General features: G+C 39.9%; 1 protein-coding gene across 1 annotated transcript in view; it reads right to left on the bottom strand.

The window, feature by feature from the left end:
- The window catches only part of LOC109932883 (rho-associated protein kinase 1), a 107,378-nt gene that overhangs the window by 64,769 nt on the left and 18,078 nt on the right, over positions 1–24,531 (bottom strand). Inside the window, exons 4-11 of the mRNA XM_048596134.1 lie at positions 20,849–20,937; positions 20,581–20,629; positions 19,221–19,356; positions 10,758–10,849; positions 10,427–10,673; positions 6,128–6,234; positions 3,364–3,514; positions 2,081–2,241 (exon numbers count right to left, since the gene is read on the bottom strand). Of these exons, the coding sequence (XP_048452091.1) occupies positions 2,081–2,241; positions 3,364–3,514; positions 6,128–6,234; positions 10,427–10,673; positions 10,758–10,849; positions 19,221–19,356; positions 20,581–20,629; positions 20,849–20,937 (1,032 nt within the window). The remainder of the gene's footprint in view (positions 1–2,080; positions 2,242–3,363; positions 3,515–6,127; positions 6,235–10,426; positions 10,674–10,757; positions 10,850–19,220; positions 19,357–20,580; positions 20,630–20,848; positions 20,938–24,531) is intronic.

A 24,531-nucleotide genomic window follows, 5' to 3' on the forward strand; every position in this document is an offset into this window, starting at 1 on the left:
GATGCTGCTTGGCCTGCTGTGTTCATCCAGCTCTACACCTTGTTATCTCAGATTCTCCAGCATCTGCAGTTCCTACTATCCCTGATAGAATAATGGACTACTCATTTAACAATGAGTTGAGCATGAATTTCTTCTCTTGGTGGTTGTGAATCTGTGGAATTCTTTACCACAGCAGGTTGTAGAAGTTGGGTTGTTAAGTATATTCAAGGCTGAGAGAGACAGAATTTAATCAGTAAGGGAATCAAGGATTATGAGGAAAAGACAGGAAAGTGGATTTGAGGACAGTCAAATCAGTTATGATGTTCTTGAATGGTGGATGAGACATGAGGGGCTGCATGGGCTACTTCTGCTCCTTTACGTATAGTTTACGACTCCTGTGCCAAGTCACTGACAGCTTATGCTATACTTACTATTCCAGTTCTAAACTTGACTAATGACTGAATATCTTCCTCTTTCTCCACGGCCCAGAAGCATTTGCCTCACACATAAAGACAGGTAAAGACAGATGCGAAATGTTAAATTAAACATTTCAGCCATGTTCCTTGCCCGCATGTGTAAAAGTCCTTTCTGGTCCTTAATTGGTCCTTTTATCATTGATGCACTTACCGATGACTTATGTTCACTACCAGTTTTGTTGGTTATGTTATTTGCTTTTTCATCTCCCCACTGAACTTTCTGTATTTAGTTTGACTCTCAAGTATATGTATACCTGGCACCTGTCAAAAGCACACTTTTCTACTTTAACTTTTTTTTTATCTTTTGTTACCTGGGGAGCTCTGGAGTTATTGTTCTACTTTTCCCTTTTGGGAAAATATTACTGGACTGTGCCCAAAACAAAATCTTCTTTCCAAAGGCAACCCATTGTTCAGCTACTAATTTTCCCACCAACATTTGGTTTCAGTCTATCTGGCCCAGCTCTATTCTTGTGCCATTGAAATCCACTCTCTACTAATTGATTTATTCTTACTCTGAATTGACCAATGTTATCTTCCACTGTCATCCCAACCTTAAGATATAATGATCACTTATCCCTCAATGTTCCCCCATTGTTACTTGCTCTACTTGGCCCACCATACGCCCAAGATCCGGGTCTAACAGCATTTTCTTTCTTGTTGGATTGAACACATACTACTGTAGGAAATATTCCTGTATTCCTGAATACAAAGAATACCCATCCTTTGGTTTTCTACCATGACCACTATCCAAGTCTACACATGGATAATTAAAGTCCCCCACTGTAACTACTCTATAATATTAACATCTCTCTGTAATTTTCTTGCAGCTTCTTTGTGCCCTTCCCAATATTTGGTGGTCTACAGAATATACTGAGCAACGCAAATACACCCTTCTTATTCCTTTGGTCTAGTGAAATCTGCCCTTGAACCCTCTTTCTCCAGTATTGCAATGCTTTCCTTAATAAAAAGCACTACCTTGCCTTATTTTCTTTCTTTCCTACCTTTTCTGAATACGTTTTAATCACAAATATTTAACATCCAACCTTAAGCCAGATTCACATACATGTAGTGCAAGACTGATTTAGACTTCATTACCTTCTCCCTTATTCAGACTCCACTTTTTAACTTACTACTTCTCTCACTTTGAGACATTGGTGAATAGATCTATAATCCCCTCACTCAACTCCAAATGAATGAATCTATCGACAAGTGGAAAGTCATTTAAATTAGTTTCTAAATATGCCTTCCCTTGAGATACTAAGGGTTTTAAGTTTGTATTCAACTCTGTATCTCTTTTGAAACTCTGGTAACTCTTCCTTGTCCTCCTCCAATAGTACAAAGTTATAAAATAACAGCTCCACAAAATTATTCTTAAAAACAAATTCACAGCAATATGCATGTCATACAAACGAAAGTAATGTAACAGTACCAGTTCTCATAAAAATTACCTATATGCTTTGCTCAAGTTTGAGGCTTTCTGCAGCTAAAACAGATATAGAACGTACATTTTACCCTCATGGTGTTTTTCTGATATACCTACTGTAGGATTAAAATGTTAAACTAAATGGCACACATTTAGAAGAAATTCCATAATGGTTATAAACATTGCTTTTTTATCCTCTTACCTCATCTTCCAATCTCTCTTTTTGCTTACTGAGCTGCTCCACTTTTTGTTGGAACTGCTTTAAGTCAACTTCCGACATAGAAAGCTTTTTCTCCACTTCCATCGCATAATTTTCTGCTCTCTGTCTGGACATTCTCTCCTCTCTCAGCTTGTTATCCATTTCTGAACAATAACAAATTAGTATAAAATTATTTTTCAGATAACACAAATATTAAAATGTCTATTTTGTTATGGACTCATGACATTAAAATGCCAGAAACGATTATAGATCATGCATTGTATTAATAAAACCACTAAATGAAATTTCATAAAATCTCAACTGCAAGTAAAATCATAATAGTTGAGGTGGGGGTTGTGCAGGATTGAGTGTTTTTTCAACAATTGGCTAATAGTTTGATTATTTATAATAGCCAAACAAGTGGGAAATATGACATTTCAGACCTCACAGTTGTACAATTGTATTAGGAAGTCATAACAGTAAATTGATACTAGAAATAATTGTTTTATTCAGTCCAGATCAAAGCTGCTTCATACACATATTTTGATGATGATGAGGTTGGTTGGCTCGCCGAGCTGGTTTGTTGTTCCACAGACGTTTCGTTACCATGCTGGGTAACATCATCAGTGCAGCCTCCGATGAAGCGTCGGTGTGTTTTCCCGCCTGGTTTTTAAACTCTGGAGTCTATTGAGCTGGATTGCCTCACTTCCGGTTTTCCTTCGTAGTGGAGTGTATATGGGGTCGAGTTCTATGCGTTTATCAATGGCTTTCTTCGTGGAGTGTCACGCTTCTAGGAATTCCCGTGCCTGCCTCTGCTTAGCTTGTCCCAGGATTTTGGTGTTGTCCCAGTCGAATTGGTGGTTCTCCTTAACCATGTGGATTGAAATTTTTTTTTTTAAAAAAATGCACACTAACATGACTAACATCTTTCAGCATTCATGCCGTAAAAAAATTGAAACCATTCAAAACAACAACCAGAGAGCAAAACTATTGATGAATATTCTATAAAGATTTTCTGGCCTGTGTTAACACTTTGAATGATCCATTCTACCAGGAAAAGAAAACTCATCATTAAGACAGCCTAAAAAATCCACTAAACAATGAATTTCATTCTGGATATTTATCGTCAGTATATTTGTATCAATGTCAGGGGTGACACAATTCAATAATTTACTCACTTACGAGTAGAAAAGTCTGATGTGTGCTGAATGTATGAGGTTGGCCCCAGATTTAAACTGAGGTACTTGAATTTACTTGCATGTAAAACAATCGTAGCAAATACTAACCGTTCATGGCCACCGATCTTGCTTCTTCTATGGACTCATACTCATCTAACAATCGTGCTTTAGTTACTTTGTGCTCTGTAATTTCTTGATCTAGCTGCTGTTGTAACATCTTATTTTTGTAATTCAAGTCTATTTCCATATTATTCTTTTCCTGTGAAAACAAATCTCAGAATTATTACACACAGTAAGCATAACAGATTAAGTAAGTAATGGTACCATTGTTTTATTTGGTGCAACTGAAAATGACAAGAAAAGATTTCTACAGTTGTTCACACAGAATTATCAGCATGAACTGTACTGCTATGGAAAGTGTCAAGTAAAGGCACGTGCTTTCTCACATGTGAATGCAATTATTCATGGATTCTATCAGGTACCCACTTGTGATAGTTACAAAAAGCTACCTGATCTCATAGCAATAAACATAGCAAGATATAGAAGGCATCATTTTAGATATTCATTGTCAAATGTAATTTTCTTTAAGCAAGATCATATAGAAAGTTCATTTTGCTACTTGGAGTTTTTGTCCACAACATTTAAGGAGTAAGATCTTATACAGATGACAGTTATTGTCCATATGCTATGTTGTGAACTTAATTTTAAAAAAACTTCCACTTTTGGAAAAAACGTTGAAGCATTGGAAGTGTTAAAGCAATCAACAAAACAAATAACATTAATTTCAAGTAAACCACACAGATATTATCTAGGAAATCTAGATATACATGAAAGCAAAATGTCTGTCCGTTTGTTGGCAAATTCTACCAAAGTCCTGTGGTCATTCCCAACCAATCTTAGTGGGATGGTACTTTACATCAAGGGGCATATCACAGAGAGCAGCTGATGGAGCTGGGGTGGAGGGAGGTCATTTTGGCCTACGAAAGGATCCTGTGGCACTGCAAACACTGCATCCCTGATGTTGTAAATAGAAATGTAGAAAATAGTAGCGGGCCATTCAGCCCTTCAATCCTACTCATCATTCAATATGATCATGGCTTATCATCAAACTCAGTACCCTACTCCTGCTTTCACCCCATACACTTTGATCCTTTTAACCTTAGGAAAGGTATCTAATGACTTCTTGGAAAACACTCAATGTTTTAACTCAACTGTTTTCTGTGACAGGATCACCACTGGAAGAAGAAATCTCTTCTCAACTCAATCTTCAAATGGCCTGTTTCTAGACTCTTCAGTCATTGGGAACATCCTTCCTGCGAAGACTCTGTCAAGTAAGAATTTTATAGGTTTCTATGAGAAACCCCTCTTTCTCCTAAACTCCAGTGAATATCTTCTAACAAATCCAGTCTCCCTTCATGGGTCAATCCTGCCATCCCAGGAATCAGTCTGGTAAACCTCTGTTGTACTTCCTCCATTGGCAGAACATCCATCCTCAGATCAGGACGCCAACACTGCACACAATACTCCAGGTGTGGTCTCACCAAGGCCCTGTATATAATTTCAATAAGGCATCCCTACTCTTGTACTCAAATTCACAAATATTATTTGCCTTCTTCGCTGACTACTGCGCCTGCATGCTTACTTTCAAGCAACTGATTATACGGCTCCGCAACTTTCTTTCATACATCATTTTCTTCTTTTCTTATTTTATTTGTTCCACGTCGGTTAACTCCTGAAACACCCCATTTTAATGTTCAATAACGGAAATCACAGGGTTGAGGAGGATGAAGACATTAGAACAAACAGTCAAAAATCTGACAGAGAGTAACAGTACCCAAGACAAATCAGTACAGCAACTAATAGTACAAGACTCTTTAAGGGAGCTTTCATTTGTGATCTTCACCAATATTATCAATCAGACCCAGAATACAATTTAGCAATAGATCAGGTATGTGAACATGGTGGTGCCAAGTGATGGAAAAACAGCCACCAATCTGTTGCATAAACACTAAAGTACAACTGGCACCCTTGAGAGAGCAACCTGATCCAAAAATCCTTTTTTTTTTAATGGAAACAATAAAAAAAATTAACCATTTCTTGAAAGGCATCAGAAAACATAACAGTTGAGTAGAATTGCCAAATTTTTTTCTTATTTTCAATCAAGAAGGAAGAGCTTCTGATGTCACTCATCATGAAATATTTAATGTTTCAACAAATACTGAAACTGCAAAAATGGGTAATATGCTCGTCACTGAGGAAGGTTTAGCAGGCATTTAAATGTGGGATTGTGGTGACCATGCTGCTTTCCAGCCTCAATTTTCATGAAGTCAGTGATGGAAAATTCCTGAATGGCCTTCTTAGAAGTGGGGTCTCACTACCTCCTTTGTTCTTAGTGCCAAGAACATGTGCTACCTCTTCACAGGATTCCACCTAATTATACTGAAAATGTAGAGAATGATCTAACGCTGCCATTGACGCTGATGGTGAAATATTCAGAGTAGTACTGAACATTGAAAAAATTAATTTTGTCTGAACTTAGGTATTTGTGTTTCATAATTATGGGATTAACATTGTTAATTAAAACTGCTATGTGAAAGAAGGCAATTAAGTGAATTTTTGATGCCTATCTGTCCATAGAATGATTATGTCAGCTTATTATTTCAAAAAAACTGACAAAGAAAATGTTTTATAAGAACTTAGTTGTAACTTCTATTTTTCCAGACTTCAGATGCATTGCCCAGTTTGTATGAAATAAAGCTGGAATGCTGGGAATGCTCAGCAGGTTTGGCAACATTAATGGAGAGAGAAATAGAATTAACATTTCAGATTGATGATCCTTTGTCAGGTATTATCCAAGTTCTTCATTAGTTACCTTTTCCAGGTTGCTAAGCTTGTCGTGTGCCTGTTTCTTCTCCATCTCCGCTTTTGAAAGGTTAATTTTAATCATTTTCAGTTCTTCTTGTAAAGAAGTGGTCCGAGCTAAAAAAGAAAATTGCCGTTATCTCATTATTCATTGTACTTAGAGAATTAAATAAAGGATACAGCAAAAGCCTAATCCAACAAAATTCACCCCCAACTCCAGAGACTATGTAGACAAAGCCAATACCCAGTACAAGTACTCAAAATCAGACATTGTTGTGAATCTATTCTGATGATCATCATCACATTTTATAATTGAACGGCTATTTGGGGGAAGCACTGGCAGGACTTATAATATCTGTCAACATATCCCAACACGGGTCTTAAGGACCAGAGATCTGAAGAGTAAAAATTATAAAAAAAATTTCGAGTTCAACCAAAAGAAGGGAAAAAACCTGTATGTTACAGGACTAGAAATGGGTTTGCATCAAATGATAGCTAATAGCAAGGAAAGATTAGGAAATAAATCTGTGGAAAATTCATCGAGTTGTTGGGGTAAAGACCATTACATCTTGCAAAGGAAAAATGATTTTGAAAAACTGAAGCAAAGGAAAATTAAAAAATGCTCTGGAAAGAAATTATTGCAGTTTGGATTTAACATCTGGATTGCTGCAGCAAAGAACTGGTAGATCCAGGGCCCAGATTTCTTCTGCGCTGTTAAAATAAATTCATTTACATCCTTATTTATATAAAGTATAATATTTCAATGATGATTTTAATCTTATTGCAAGGAAGATGACGAGGTTTCACTCTGATATTCCTGTTTATCATTTTCTATCCATTCCTCAGCACCTCTACTATGTAACCTCCTTCCCTGCCTTTTCTTTTATTGCTTTTGCACCTCCAACTTGCTTCCATTCTCACTTGACCTGGTTTGATGCATGATTACTATCTACTGTCTTGTAAAATAAAAAAGATTTACTCTATACATTACATCCTTTCTCAGATAATGAGACCAAAACTGCACACAACACTCAAGGTGCAGTCTCATGAAGGCCTTGTACAGTTTCAGCAAGACAGTCCTGTTCCTGTACTCGAATCCTCTCAATATGATGACAAGTATACGGTTTACCCTCTTCACTGCCTGCTGCATGTGCATGTTTACTTTTAGCAACTGGTGTACTAAAACACCAAGGTCTTGTTGCACCTCCCCCTTTTCCGATCTATTGCCATTTAAATATTAATCCCCATTTATGTTTTTGCTACAAAAGTGGATAACCTTACATTTATCCACATTATACTTCATCTGTCATGCATTTGTCCATTCACCCAACTTGTCCAAACCACAATTAACCATCTCTGTATCTTCCTCACCATTCATTCTCCCACCCACTTTTGTGTCATTTGCAGATGTGGAGTTATTATATGAAGTTCTCTCATCTACATCATTAAAATATCTTGTGACTAGCTGGGTTCTAAGCACTGATTCCCTCAGTACCCCTCATTGGCTGCCACTCGAAAAATGACCCATTTATTCTTTTTTCCTAAAACAGCCTTATTTGGTTAACATTAAGAAACTATTAATGTAACAGGAGAGGGCAGTTGAATAGCTCAAATGCATTCAAAATAACTTTCTTAAACAGCATGTTTCCAGTTCACTGAGGAAGGAAACAATACTGGGTCTACTTCTGGTGAATGAGGCTGGGCTAGTGGAGCAGGTTTCAATCAAACAGCATTTGAGGAGCAGCAACTTGTATTTTCATAGGAACAATTATAATAATGCCACTAGGTTTAGAATAAATGTGGAAAACGCAAGGAAGACTCAAGCATACAAATATTCAATTGGAATACAGCTACCCACTTCAGGGAGTTGAAATCTGGACCAGGTGGATTGGAATCCAAAGCATGGTAGACAAAACAGTAACTGAATGAAGGGAATTAAAGGAACATTTATTTGAGAGTACGGACACACTCCCACAGGGGAAAGGAAGGGCATCCAAAGCTCTAATTCACTGGATGTCTAAAGATAATATAGCTAAAACAAGACTGAAAATGATATTTTATGAAATCTAAGTTTCATGGAACAATAGAGAATCAAGCTGAATGGTGAAAGTAGGGAGGAAATTCAATAAAAAAGGGATGAGAGCGGCAAAGAAATGTATAGGAATTGATTAGTAGCTAATAGAAGCTTGCACATTGCCCAATAGTCACTCTTTGGTTTGCTGTAATGGTTCAAATGCAGATGGTACAGTGAACTACCAAAGAGTGAAGACATCCTGATTGCTGGCAGGGTATCAAACATTGAACTGCATGATTCTCGATATATGGTCATACCCCCAGCTGGTTTCAGAGTAAGGCACAGATGATCTATGCTGCCTGGAAAACAAAGTTTACCATGGGATAGCCTAGAATCCTAGTTATATATGTTATATATAGGTGTTCCTCTAGCAAAGAGAACAACATTTCATTAAGGCTCAATGAATAGAGGGCACCAATGACCATCCCTCTGCCACAGCAAATGACAAGGTGGAGTTATTGCATGTACATCCAACTCCCATCTCAAAGAAGGCAGACAAGTAAAAGTTCATCATCCCTGTTACCTTGACAGCCAATAACATTGGTACCTTTCCCTGTTTTGATGTTGCAGGAGATGGGAGATTTTAATAGGTTGTCCTTACTGAAGCATAGATATTCAACTAATTGTTCCTCCCTGAGCGTCAACTGGGAGAATAACTTCAGAAACATCCCGGACTGACATGCTCTCCTGTTAGGAGAGAATGTGCATGATATCTACTCTTCTTAACAGCCTGCCCTGCTCTGCATGCCCTTTGTTCCTTTGCCAAATCATGCTGAACTGTAATAGAACTGCATGAATGTCGGAGAGCAATGGGTAGGACCCTATGTCTTCAAGTCAGTAAAGCTTCTACAACTTTAACCTACACAAAACATCAACATATGATGGAATCTGAGCAACAGATAGCATATATTAACCTGCAATTAATGTGTAAACAGTTGATAATTCTTTTAAATGGATTAGATAAAATGTCTTCCCACCGTTGAATGATTATTCAACCATGTAAGGTTAAGAGAACGCATAATCTGGAGCACTGAAGTTTAAAAGGACAGGATACCACTGCCATTAAATCAGTGAACGCATCATGATCTGCTTGCCTTAACTGTTTCTATCACAGTTATTGTGCACATGCTAACACCCAACAAGGCATGACATGCCCCAAAAGTGTATATGTACGAGAAGCAGCATTTTGGTCCCAAAACAGCACCTGTAGTAACCAAATTAGCACTGTAGATCCCAATTTTGCAGCATTCGTGTTTCCACAAGGATTTTCATTTTAGTTCGTCAGAAAGCATGGTGGCTCAGTGGTTAGCACTGCTGCCTCACAGCACCAGGAACCTTGGCTTGATTCCAGCCCTGGGTGACTGTATGGAGTTCATACGTGCTCCTCGTTTCTGCATGAATTTCCACCAAGAGATCCAGTTTCCTCCCACAGTCTAAAGACATGCACGTTAGATTGATTGGCCAAGCTAAATTGTCCGTAGTGACTAGGGATGGACAAGTTAGGTGGATTAGCCATATAACCATGCAGGGTTACAGGGATAGGGAAGGGGACTGGGTCTGAATGGGATGCTCCTTGGTGGGTTGGCACAGACCCAATGGGCCTAATGGCCTCTTTCTGCACTCCAGGGATTCTAAAAAGCTTTGAAGTTCACAGAACAAGGGATACCACTCTGAAGCTGAAGGTCAAAGGGAAATCTCCACTGACACATCTGTGGAAATTTGGTACTTTCCTCTACGAGCAAAACCTGGGACAGCGACCTCCACGGTCGCCACAGCATGTTCCTTCCAGAAAGAAACAAACCTACTGCCATACTAATGTGAAAACGTTCAATCTTGTCTGATCTCAGAAGTTAAGCAGACTCAGGCCTGATTGGTATTTGGATAGGAGGCTGCCTGGGAATACCAGGTTCTTGTGGCACAGAGGTGCCAATACCCCTGGACGAGGAGATCTGGGTTCAAGTCCCACCTGCTCCAGAGGTATGTAATAACGTCTCTGAACAGGCTAGTTAGAAAAATAGGTTTAATTAAAAAAAGCAACACTACAGATTGATTGAGCATGCTACTTCAACGAGTTCCGCACTGCCACTATGGTGCTGATCAAACAATAATTATTCCTGGAAGGAAACCAGAGGAAGAGGAGACAAATTTCCCTACTTGCATTCAGGAAGAGAACAGTCCAAAGATCACAGATGGCTAGATATCCTTAACAAATATCAATTTCCAAATATTAATTACCTTGCAAATCATTGATCATCTCTGAGCCCTGGTTGCGAACTCTTCTTTCAGATTCCAAAGCAGATTGATGCTGGATAATATCCTTCTCCAGCTGTAGTTTGGCATTTTCTAAAACTCGGTTTCTCTCCTGCAGTTCACTATTTACAATCTCTAATTGGCTCATGGTCTTTGTTAAGTCAGTTTGGTTCCTCCGTAACCTCGCTGCTGTGTCAGATTCAGATCGCAGCAGAGCATTCGCTTCTTCTAACTACGAACAATAGAATTACATTTTTCAGTCGTATCTTGCTTTATTTTATGTTGAAAAACTTCAGTATATGGGTTTAGAACTTACTTGTTTTTGTAACTGAACTATTTTCTCGTTTGAAATGTGAGAATTCTGATTCATTTTCTTTAAGTCCTCAAGTTGCTCCTTTAGTGTAGATACTACAGGGAAAAACAAATCAAAAATTACAACCCAATCAATGAAATATAGACCATTGTGTAAGGGATTTTCTATTAAATGAATTTCTAATAGGTGCAAATGTTAATAAAGTTTCTAACATGACATATTTTGGACCTGAAATACGAAAGGGCCTTCTACATGCTACATAATTCTGTACTTGGATAACGAGAGATATTATGAGCCGAATCAAAAAGAAAAAGTAAGCATTTATCAAGGCTAGGAGGCTGGGAACACACGAAGCAAGGGTGGAATACAAGGAAGTCGAAAGAAACTTAAGCAAGGAGTCAGGAGGGCTAAAAGGGGTCATGAAAACTCATTGGCCAATCCCAAGACTTATTATACATATATAAAGAGCAAAAGGGTAGCCAGGGAGAGGGTTGGCCCACTCAGGAACAGGGAAGGGAATTTGTGTGTGGAGCCAGAGGAAATTGGCGAGGTATTAAATGAGTATTCACCATAGAGAAGGGCTTGGTGGATGTTGAATCTGAGGAAGGGTGTGTGGATAGTTTGGGTCATGTTGAGATCAAAAGGAAGGTGGTTTAGGGGGTATTGAAAAACATTAAGGTAGACAAGTCCCCAGGGCCTGATGGGATATACTCCAGAATACTGAGAGAGGCAAGGGAGGAAATTGCTGGGGCCTTGAGGGAAATCTTTGTATCCTCACTGGCTACAGTGAGCTCCCAGAGGATTGGAGAATAGCCAATGTTGTTCCTTTGTTTAAGGAGGGTGGTAAGGTAATCCAGCTAATTACAGGCCAGTGAGCCTTACATCAGTGGTAGGGAAATTATTGGAAAGGATTCTTTGAGACAGGATTTAATCCCACTTGGAAATAAGGGGGCATATTAGCGAGAGGCAACATGGTTTTGTGAAGGGCAGGTCACATCTCACTAACTTGGTTGCGCTTTTTGAGGAAGTGACGAAGATGATCGATGAGGATAGGGCAGTGGATGTTGTCTACATGGACTTCAGTAAGGGATTCAACAAGGTCCCTCATGGCAAGCTGATACAGAAGGTAAAGTCGCACGGGGTCTGAGGTCAGCTTGCAAGATGGATGAAAAAACTGGCTCGGTCATAGAAGACAGTGGGTAGCAGTGGAAAAGTGCATTTCTGAATGGAGGGCTATGACTAGTGATGTTCCTCAGGGATCAGTGTTGGGACCTTTGCTATTTGTAACATATAAAATGATTTGGAGGAAAATGTAACTGGTCTCATTAGCAAGTTCGCCGATGACACAAAGGTTGGTGGAATTGCGGATAGTGATGAGGACTGTCAAAGGATATAGCTAGATATAGATTGGTTGGTGACTTGGGCAGAGAGACGGCAGACGGAGTTTAATCCAGAAAAATGTGAGGTAATGCATTTTGGAAGGTCTCATCCAGATGGAAAATATACCGTACATGGCAGGATCCTTAAGAGTACTGAAAGGCAGAGGGATCTGGGTGTACAGGTACACAGGTCACTGAAAGTGGCAACACAGGTGGAGAAGGTAGTCAACAAGGTCTACGGCATGCTTGCCTTCATCGGCCGGGGCACCGAGTTTAAAAATTGGCAGGTAATGTTGCAGCTTTATAGAACCTTAATTAGGCCGCATTTTGAATATTGTGCCCAATTCTGGTTGCCACACTACCAGAAAGATGTGGCGGCTTTGAATAGGGTACAGAGAAGGTTTACCAAGATGTTGCCTGGTATGGAGGGCATTAGCTATGAGGACAGGTTGGAGAAACTTGGGTTGTTCTCACTGGAACGACAGAGGTTGAAGGGCGACCTGATAGAGGTCTACAAGATTACGAACGGCATAAACAGAGCAGACAGTCAGAAGCTTATTCCCAGGGTGGAAGAGTCAGTTATCGGGGTCATAGGTTTAAGGTGTGAAGGGCAAGGTTTAAAGGTGATGTATCAGGCAAATTTTTTTTTTTACAGAGAGGGTGGTGGGTGCCTGGAACTCACTGCCGGGAGAGGTAGTGGAAGCAGATACGATAGTGACTTTTAAAGGGCAGCTTGACAAATACATGAATAGGATGGGAATAGAGAGATACAGTCCCTGGAAGGGTAGGGGGTTTTAGTGGTGACGGGCAGTATGCCAGTGCAGGCTTGGAGGGCCGAAGGGTCTGTTCCTGTGTGGTAATTTTCTTTGTTCTTTGTCTAACCAACAAATGTGAAAAATCAAAACCAGTATGCTGTAGAGGCACTGGCACTCAACAACTTGTATTTGTATTGTGTCTTAATGAAATAAACATCCCAAGGTTCTTTGCAGGGATGATGAAAAGCAAAATTTGATACTGAGCCATATATTATGGAAATTACACAAAAGTTCAGTCAAAGGGTGGATTGTAAGGAGCAACTTAAAGAAGCAAAGAGGAGAAGAAAAGCAGAGAGACTAGGCAGCTGAAGGCATGGCCACCAACAGTAGAAAAATTTAAATCAAGGACGTCAGAGAGACTAGAATTGGAAAAATGCAGTCATCTCAGAGTGTGGAGGGCTAGAGATTACAGAAATAGAGAGAGGAAAGGCCAATGGGGAGGGAACTTGTATACAACATGAAACTTTAGATACTTATGCATTAGTTAACCTGGAGTAAAATGTCAGTCAGTGAGCAAAGTTGTGTGAAACAGTCTTTCTGAGAGTTAAGGTCAACAGTCATTGGATTTTGGATAAACTGAAGTATATAGAAGATAAAATGTGGGCGGCAAGCAGGAGTGATTGGAAAAAGCAAAGTCTAGAGATATCCAAGTCATAGATGCAGATTTCAGGAGCAGATGAAACAGAGAAAATATTTGGAAGGTTACAGAGATGAAATAGGTGTTCTTGGTCGTGGTGCAAGATGGCCTAACCAAATTCTGTACAAGCTTGGCATAAATTTTCTATTGCTCAATTCAATTTCCCATTAATAACACACTAATTGCTTATATGAGTTTTCTTTAAAATATCATTATTTTTGTCTATTGCCAGGTTTTGTGACTTGCACTTGTATTCTGAGAACCCTCTTTTATTGTACCTGAATTGGACATCTACATTGTTAGAAGTATTGTAATTAGGTTTTCCAAAACAACAGTGTGCCAAACAAAATGTGCTAAATGAAAATCATTTTTCTATATGAAAACATGTAATGACATGCTTTACGTGCCTGACCTATAATTTTTGCATTAAAAACCAAAGTGTTTCTTCAACTTAATTGACCCAAAATTCTTCTTCACATTTACACCCCACTCAGTGCTTCCCATCTCCAGATCCGTCTCTCACTTGATGCTTCCCCCTCCCAACCCCATCATTTCTTGCACTTACTACTTCTATCTGCTGGACACCTCACTGCCCCTTACTTGCTGTCCCTCTTGCTGAGCTTTTTACTGTTTTTGTTCCCTCTAGCTTTGTACCCATCTTTTGACTCCCTCGCCACTTCCCTCTCCGTCATGTTCTTCCACTCGCCGTTTTAATCTCCAATCCCCCTTTGCTCTCTCCCACAAACTAGCTCTGTCACCACCTCATTCACTACCCCTCATTCCAATCAGAAGCCACACCATTCACTGATTTCCTCTTGCTCTTCCTCTCCAAGTCCTTAAGCAAGAGCTTGAGTGAGGGCCTGTGAGCAAGAAACAACAAGAGTGTAAGGGCATGGGAGGAAACAAAGGGTTTGTAAAAGACACTGGGCAAGAGCAAGTGAAGCTTGGTTAAGGTAATGAGCAAGGCAACAGGAAGTGCTTTAAAGAAGCAGACTAAACATGCACAGTTACAATGCCCCTCCTCTGTCATTAATAGCAATCATAAATGATTGATTTCCTAGAACTGATCCTTGTGGCACCCTCCAATTACATTTTTCCAACCTGACAAAGGTGCAATAATCCCAACCCTCGGTTTTCTGTGTTTAACCAATCCTCGATCCACATAAAGACATTACCTCCAACACTGTGAGCTCCTGGCTTGTGTAATAACTTTTTATATGGTGCCTTGTCAACTACCTTCTGGACATCCATCTGTTAGTTCCCTTTTAGCAAATCTGTTTGTTCTACCATAAATTTGGCCAACATGATTTCTCTTTCACAAAACTATGCTGACTCTGTCTAATTCATCTAAACTTTTCTAAATGTTCCGCTATTTCTTCCTTAATAACAGACTCAGCATTAGCCCAATGACAAATGTTAGGCTAACTGGCCCATAGTTTCCTGCTTTCTGTCTCCCTCCCTTCTTGAATAGGCTCATCACACCGTTAGCTTTGAATTTGCTGGATCCCTCTGGAATCTACTGAGTTCTAGAATATATCAACCAATAGCAACACTATTGATGGAAGCACTTCGTTTAAAACCCTTGGATATAGGCGTCATGTCTGTCTTCAATTCCATTAGTATCAAACATTTTTGTCCCTTGAGATAAAATCTGCTACAAGAGCTTTCCTCCCATTAGTATCTTGCTTATCTGATATCTTTGGGATGTTTATTGTATCCTCCATCATGAAGATCAATGCAAAACATTGGTTTAAATTATCTGTCATTTCTGTGTTTGCTGTTATCAATTTCTCAGTCACATCCTCCAAGGATCTAACACTCACTTCAGCTACACATTTTCTAGACACCTGTGGAAATTTTAGCTGTTTAAGTTTCTTGCCAATTTATTTTCATAATCAATTTTCTCCCCAGTTGATAACTTTTTAATTATCTGTTCCTGGTTCCTAAAACAAAATCCCAGCCCTCTGGCTAACCATTAGTTTATGCCAATTTGTATGCCTTAGTTTTTGACTGGATACACTTCATGACTGCTTTTATTAGCTATGGGTGGTTCATCTTTCTCAGAGTCATTTTTGATCAGAATACATTTTTGCTGAGCATTTTTAAATATCTGCTTAAATGTCTGCCATTGTTGATTGACTGAACTTCCCTTTAGTCTATCTTCCCACCCCACTTCATTCTTCATTCCATAAGACTGAAAGACATAGGAGCAGAAATTAGGCCATTCAGCCCATCGAGTCTGCTCCGCCATTCAATCATGGCTGATAAGTTTCTCAACCCCATTCTCCCGCCTTCCCTCTATAATCTTTGATTCCCCTTGACAATCAAGAACCTATCTATCTCCATCTTAAACCTACTCAATGACCTGGCCTTCACAGACCGCTGTGGCAGTGAATTCCATAGATTCACCACTCTCTGGCTGAAGAAGTTTCTCCTTATCTCTGTTCTAAAAGGTCTTCCCTTTATTCTAAGGCTGTGCCCTCGGGTCGTAGTCTCTTCGACCAATGGAAACATCTTCCCAACATCCACTCTGTCCAGACCATTCAGTATTCTGTAAGTTTCAATTAGACCCATGACACATCCTTCTAAACTCCATCGAGTACACACCCAGAGTCCTCCAAAGTTCCTCATATGTTAAGCTTTTCATTCCTGGGACCATTCTCGTGAACCTCCTCTGAACCCGCTCCAGGGCTAGTATCTCTTTCCTGAGATTTGGGGCCCAAAGCTGCGCACAATACTCCAAATGTGGCCTGAACAGAGCCTTATAGAGCCTCAGAAGTACATCTCTGTTTTTATATTCCAGTTCTCTCAAAATAAATGCCAAAGTTGCATTTGCCTTTCTAACTACTGACTCAACCTGCAAGTTTACCTTGAGAGAATCCTGGACTAGGACTCCCAAGTCTCTTTGCATTTCAGACTTCTGAATTTTCTTCCCATTTAGAAAATAGTCCATACCTCTATTCTTCTTAACAAAGTGCATGACCTCACTCTTTCCCACGTTGTATTCCATCTACCACTTCTTTGCCCACTCTCCTAACCTGTCCAAATGCTTCTGCAGCCTCCCCATGTCCATAGTACTACGTGTCCCACAACTTACCTTTATATCGTCTGTAAACTTAGCCAGAATGCCCTCAGTTCCTTCATCTAGATCATTAATGTTTAAAGTGAAAAGTTGTGGTCTCAGCACTGACCCTTGCGGAACACCACTTCTCACCAGCTGCCATCCTGAGAAAGGCCATTTTAACCCCCACTCTCTGCTTTCTGCCAGACAGCCAATCTTCTATCCATGCTAGCACCTTGCCTCTAACACCCTGGGCCCTTATTTTACTCAGCAGCCTCCTGTGCGGCACCTTGTCAAAGGCCTTCTTGAAGCCCAGATACAGAACATCAATTGGCTCCCCTTGGTCTAACCTGCGCATTATTTCCTCAAAGAATTCTAACAGAGTTGTCAGGCATGACCACCCCTTAAAAAGCCATGGTGACATTGCCCTATTTTACCATGTATTTCCAAGTATTCAGAAATCTTATTCTTCACAATGGACGCTAAAATCTTACCCACAACCGAGGTTAGGCTAATCAGCCTGTAATTTTCCGTCTTTTGCCTTACTCCCTTTTTAAACAGAGGTGTCACATTAGTAATTTTCCATTCCTCTGGGACCCTCCCTGACTCTAGCGAATCCTGAAATGGAACCCTTCTTTCCCGCACCACTCTTTTAGCTACGTGTTTATTTCCCTTATTCTCGTGTCTCTATGCCAATTTGTACGTGACTCGGGTAGTAATCCGGAGATTATAACCCTTGAGGGCCTGGTCTTTAATTTCATTCCTTGCTCTTGATAATCCCTGAACAGGTCCTCTTTCCTCGTCTTGTCTATGCTGTTTGTTCCGACGTGGGCCACAACAACTGGATCCTCCCTCTCCCTCTCCAGTATCCTTTCAAGCCAGTCAGACATATCCCTTACCCTGGCACCGGGCAGGCAACACACCATGCAGGACTCTTGATCCTGCTTACAAAGGATACTATCTATTCTCCTGATTATAGAATCCCGTACAACTACCACTTGTCTTTTTGCTCCCCCCATCTTGAATATCTCCCGTCCACAGTGCAGTGGTCAGTTGGCTCAACCTCAATGGAGCTGCTTTCCTTATCCATACAGGGAGCAAGTACCTCGTACCTGTTGGACAAGTCAAGAGCTGAGGCTCCTCTGTTCCTGAATGCAGGATCCCGCTACCTGCCTCACTTGCAGTCACTCCCTGCTGTCCCTGGCCATTGACCAAATTTGAAGTACTTAATCTACCAGGTGTGACTGCCTCCTGAAACACAGCGTCCAGGTGCTTGTCCCCCTCTCCGATGAACCACAGTGTTTGAAGCTCGGATTCCAGCTCATCAACTCTGAGCCAAAGTTCCTCAAACAACCAACACTTGCTACAGATGTGGTCACTGCCGTTCACAATGGGACCTGCCAGCTCCCACATCATACAGCTGCAACACCTCATCTGTCTAGCCATTTCTACTTAGTTGATTACTTTATTGAGTTAATTAATTTTATTGATACTTCTTGGCTGTGTTCTTTTTCAAATTAAGTGCAGATTTCCTACCAGTGAATCAGGTTGCAGTCTCCCTGTGACATCACTCCAGCTTTTTCTCACAGCTACAATGTGCCCCAGTAGGTTTATACTCACTCTGCTGCTGCTGACGACTGCAGGCTTCACAGTGACTATTTTCTGTTGGTCAGAGGGAGGGAGGGAGGGAGGGAGGGAAACACTCCAATAGTGTTTGATAATACTTCTTGCACAGACCGCTGTTTGGTAGTGGTGACTATGCCAATGCAAATCTTCGCCTTAACTGCCAGAGTCGTTGTCACCCTCTGCTGAACGCTCTTACTCACTCAAACTTGGAAGGTGTCTTGCTGAGGTCCTCCTTCTCCTGCTGGTGACTGTGCCAATGCAAATCTTCGCCCCAACTGCCAATCAGCTTCATCGCCGCCCTCTGCTGAATTGCCCTGTATGTCCTCTGTAATTGCCCTTACCTAAGTTGAGGACACTGGTTTGAGACCGGAGTTGCCCTCCCTCAAACTGAATTTGAAATTCTACCATGTTGAGATTGCCACTTCTGAGAGAATCCTTCATTGTGAGATCTTTTATAAATCCTGCCTCATTACACATCACCAAATTTTAAATAGCCTGCTCCTTGGTAGGTTGAGCAACATACTGCTCTAAAACAAATCCCTAATGTACTCTACAAATGTGACTTCCAAGTTACCCTTGCCCATTTGATTTGTACAGATAATATGCAGATTAATACCACAAATGACAATGGTAGTGCCCTTCTCACATGCTTTCATTATCCTATGATCTACACTTTGTTAGACAACAAGGCAACTTGTTGGAGGCCTACAGATGGGCTCCCTCTCATGTCTTTCCCTTGATATTCCTTGTTTCCACATCATAATCTATTGCACCTATATGACTTCATACCACTACAGTGATATCCTCCTTTATTAAAAAAGCTGACCACCCTGTTTACCTTTTCTTCCAGAATACCAAGTTCCCTACAATTCATTACCCATATGTCATAATAACTATTTAGAGAAACTCCAGCCTCACACTTGAAGAAAAAAAACGCACTGAACTCACCCTCATTTTCCAAGTTCCGTCTCTTTTCAGCCTCTTGCTCCACTTTCCTTTGGTATTCATTGATTTTGTGCTGTAGCATAATTTTTTCCTTTTCAAGCTGAGACACATTAACCTCTAAACATTTTTGTGCACTAACCTGCAGAAAAAGACAAAATCTCAATCGAGAAACATTTTCTATAAACAAAAGAAAATATCAGATTGACCTTATTTTAAGTTGAGGACTCTGGTTTGAGACTGGAGTTGTTCTCCCTCCAACTTTACTACTTCTGAGCGAGTCCTTCACTACGAGATTTCTGATAAATCTGTTTACACTAAAAATACTGCACTCAAAAACTTGCTGTGATATTTCAGCAACGTGAGTCCTTATCAATCTAAAAACCTAAACTTACCTACTTGCCAGTTTCATGTGATACTGGTGATGCTCAATGAATTTTTAAAATTTCTTTTACATTAAACAAAATGCAGATAAACTATAGTATGTGAATTTTAAAATGTTTCAATTTCAAATTTTGATACAACATATTTTGTAACTGGAATAGAATTCATATATTGTTCATTACTGAAACATACCCAATCTCCAGCAAATATCTCTAAACCTCAGTTTTGTCATATTTTGGATGCAATAGTTTTAAATTAGAAAGAAATCTTGATCCATAAGTATTGTATCATACTGGTGAAAATTTCTGATAATTGTTCACAATTCATACACTTTTTCAGAAACACAAACTAACATTTTAAAATGTTCAACGTACAAACAGAAATATTTTAACATTTTATGAACTTGGAATATTATGTTGACAGTCATTTGGGAGCACAAAGCTTTAGTACTGCTGAAAAAAGACACACTTCTGTGAAGTTTTTCATCTTGCACTCATCAGGACAATTTGCAAGAAACAGCAAAGTCAAGTGAAAACAATACTTATACTTAGCTAATGAGATAGGCAAGCCAATTGGTTGACAATTAGATTCCTATTGGTAGAGCCATTGCTTTAAAGAATGTACAGTTAATGATGACTGACAACTCTCAGGCTTTATTTAACTTTTAAATTGGCAGGTGGACTAACTGATCAAGGCATTGCCCGGAGAAATGAACCAGAGATTGATTGGCACCCATTTTATTAGTTTAATTCACAAGACACTATTATTTGCAGACAGAAAGAACATGTTCATTCACTGTGTTTGTTTCAAGATTTTGGTATTTCTTGTGAATTGTTCTGATGGGTGCAACATGGAAAGCTTGGACAAAATGTCTGTTTTTTTCAACAATACTTAAATGTTATGTTCTTGTGTAAACATAATAACAATGCTTGTATAGGAATTAGAACAAATTGTAAACAAATACGAATACAAGACAAATTACCTCATCATCCAGTTCCTTTGTTATTTTTTCTAACTTTGTGTTTGCTGACCTAAAAACAAAACCATTGACATTGTAATAAACGGAAAGCATAACATGCACATTTGTGCCCACTACCTGCAAGAGCACCCTTAACCATAATGTAGTTTCAGAAATGATGTGCATCTCTGTTATTAGTATAAGTTTTGAGCTGCAAACCAAAAGCAGAGTTAAATAAATTATTGGGGGCTCCAATGGACTAATGAAAGGACAGTTTGAGATGGTGCCTTACCTGCATTTTTGTTCCAATTCATCCTTTAGTTTTATTTCACTATGTAATTTCTCTTCAAGTTCATAAACAGTCTTTTTTAAATTTTCAACCTTAAAAACAAGATAGATAAGGTGAAGTACCCATTAGTTAGGCTGTGATTTTCAATACATCCAAGAATGAATATCAAGCTGAAAAAAAGAAAAATACATCGCATGTGACACACTAAAATTTATTGCTGTAAATAAATACTACAGTAGTTACCAATAATGAGGTACTGTACAAAGCTTTCTCAAATAGATTGCCTTTTATATATAAAGGATTCATCTGACATTAGTAAGTTTGCAGATGACACCAAAATTGATGGCATAGTGACAGTGAAGAAGGTTATCTAAGAGTACAATGGGATCTTGATCAACTGGGCCAGTGGGCTGATGAACAACAGATGGAGTTTAATTTAGATAAACACAAGGTGTTGAATTTTGGTAAGACGAACCACAGCAAGACTTACACAGTTAATGATAGGGCCCTGGGGAGTGTTGTCAAACAGAGAGTGGTGTAGGTACATAGTTACTATGTGGTATCACAGGCTGACAGGGTGGTGAAGGCGGCTTTTGGCATGCTTGCCTTCATTGATAAGAGCACTGAATACAGGAGTTGGGACGTCATGTTATGGCTGTACAAGACATTGGTAAGGCCACATTTGGAGTACAGCATGCAATTCTGGTCGCCATGCGATAGGAAGCGTGCTATTAAACTGGAAAGTGTGCAAAAACGAGATTAACAAAGATGTTACCAAAACTGGAGGGTTTGAGTTATAAGGAGAGGCTGGATAGGCTGGGACATTTTTCCCTGAAGCGTAGGAGGCCAAGGGGTGACCTTATAGAGGTTTATAAAATCACGAGGGACACAAATAAAGTGAATAGCCAAGGCTTTTTCCCTAGGTGGGGGGGGAGGGGGGAGTCCAAAACTAAATGGTATAGGCTTAAGGCAAGAGGGACAAAAATTTCAAAGGGACCAGAGGGGCAAATTTTTCACGCAGAAGGTGGTAGGTATTTCGAACGAGTCACCAGAAGAAGTGTTAGAGGCGAGTACAATTACAACATTGAAAGATATTTGGACAGGTATATGAATAGGAAAGGTTTAGAGGGATATGGGCCAAATTCAGGCAAATGGGGCTAGTTTAGTTCAAGAAACCTGGTTGCATAGACAAGTTTGGATAAAGGATCTGTTTCCTACTGTATGATTCTATGACTCTTAATTAGCGTAACAACCTACTTTATGGGTTATCTTAACTTTACAACACAATCATTCAGGAATAAAGAACTGAAAGACTTTACGGGTACACAGTTGAAGCTGGTTTATTAAAAACCCAGTTTAATTCAGTTTCAGGAGTCTTTGAATTAGGGGCCATAATGGGGGACCTTGTTCAGCGCTGCATTGTCTGCACTGCAGCGCGGCTTTGTTGCTTCATAGTGAAACTGGAGATTGGTTAAACAGGGAGGTGGTGATCAGGCCCTCCTTTTCTTTCATTAATGTATATTTCTGCTTTTTAGTAGAAGAGGTGTTAGTGAATTTGGGGCATAAGGGGAAACAGTGATCTTAAGGAACACATAGTACTGAGTGCCAGAGGGTAGAGAGAGAGCAAATTTGCCAAGTAGAGTTGTGGTAACACTTTCAAAGGAGCACCCCCATCCAGTGGCAGAGCTCTAAGGTTACACCAGATTTCAAAGGTGTCACTGGGCAAGTGGAAACTGCTGATTGGGTGAGTTCAGACGGTGGGCATTTGTACTACTAACATTGCTTGTAGTTTGTAAAGTCTTAATTTTGTGGTTTATTGTTTTTAAGGGTTATGTTCTGTTTTCAAAAGGTCAAAAGAAGAACAACCCAAAACTAATTGATATTATTTGATCTTTAAGAGACCTTTAAAGTTCAATCCAAAGGGATAAGTAGGAGAGCTCATAACTATGGTCTACTCCTCCTGATCTATGTGGAAACCGGGGCCAGAATATATGCAGAAAGTGTCTCCAGTTGAGGTCCTGGAAGTCCAGGTTTTGAAGCTGCAGTGACAGCTGGGGTCACTGGGGAGCATCAGCGAAGTTGAATGTATCATGGATAGCACATACAGAGAGGTAGTCACACTGCAAGTTAAGGCTCCACAGGCAGAAAGGGAATGGCTGACCACCAGGGAGAGTAACAGGATTAGGCAGGTAATGCAGGAACTCCTGTGGCTACTCCCCTGCAAAACAGATATCATTTCGATACTGCTGGGGGGAATAGCCTCTCAGGGGAAACAAGTAACAGCCAAGTTTGTTGCACAACGGTTGGCTCTGCCTCATGGGATACAAAGCGAAAGTGTAGGAATGCAGATGTTATAAAGAATTCAATTGTAAGGGAAACAGATAGGCATTTCTGTGGCTGCAAACAAGTCTCCAGGATGGTATGCGGTCTACCTAATGCTAGGGACAAGGATGCCTTAAAGCGGCTATAGAAGATTCTAGCAAGGGTTGGAGAACAGCCAGTGGTTGTGGTACACATCGGTACCAATGACATAGCTTTAAAAAGAAGGAAGGCCAAACTAAAAGCTGAATGTAGGAAGTTAGGAAGCAAGTTGAAAAGCAAGACTTCAAAGGTAGCAATCTTGGGATTACTACCAGTGCTACAGAGTAGAGATGGCAGGATAACACAGTTGAATACGTGGCTGGTAAGATGGTGCAAGGGGGAGGGTTTCAGATTCCTTGGCCATTGGGACCTCTGAGGGAGGTGGGACCAATACAAATTGGGCAGGTTACACATAGACAGGATTGAAATGGTCTCAAATATTTGCTAATGTGGTTGAAATGGGTATAAACTAGAATTGCAGGGGTTGGGAACCTAAGCAGGATGACAAGAGAAAGAGAAATAAGGAAAGGTCAGGAATTTGACAAAAAGGCAAGCCTAAAGCTTTTGTATCTTGATGCACAAAGCATTTGGAATAAGGTAGATGAACTGAAAGCACAAATCAAGGTGAACAAATATGATCTTTTAGTCATTATGGAAAAATGGTTAGAAAGAGATCAGAATTAGAAACTTAGGAATATTTGACCTTTTGGAAAGGTAGGAGGGAAGGAAAAGCTGGTGAGGTAGCATGAAATGGGGAGGAGATGAAATGAGGACAGTTATGAGAGAAGATCTAGGTTCAGATGAATTCAAGTTCATGTGGGTGGACGTAAGTATGAGCAAGAGAAAGACGACATAGGTAGGAATGGTGGGAACCCCCAAGCAGTAGCCACGCTGTAGGAAAGGGTACAAATCAACAAGTTCATGTAAAAAAAAAGGAGCAATAATTATGGGCGACTTTAATCTTCATGTTGACTCAGTCAATCAAGTTGGAAAGGATAGCTCATGATAATGAATTCATAGAGTGCATTAAGGATAGTTTCCGAGAGTAATAAGTTGTGGAACCAGTGAGGGAACAGGCTATCCTGGATGTGGTAATGAGTTAATGAGGCAGGTTCAGGGTAAAAGATTCCCTTGGAAGCAGTGATCATAATATGATAACATTTAATATTTAATCTGATTGTGAGAAACTTGGGCCAAAAATAACTGTGTTTAACTTAAATAAAGGGAATTACAATGAAATCAAGATAGTTATTAAAAGTGGACTGGACAGGCAGATTAGCAGGAAAGACAATTAAGGAGGGAATTCATGACTCCCAGCAAAGCTA

The sequence above is a fragment of the Rhincodon typus genome, chromosome 4 (genome assembly GCF_021869965.1).
Source record: "Rhincodon typus isolate 14 chromosome 4, sRhiTyp1.1, whole genome shotgun sequence".
In the NCBI taxonomy this organism is placed as follows: Eukaryota; Metazoa; Chordata; class Chondrichthyes; order Orectolobiformes; family Rhincodontidae; genus Rhincodon; species Rhincodon typus.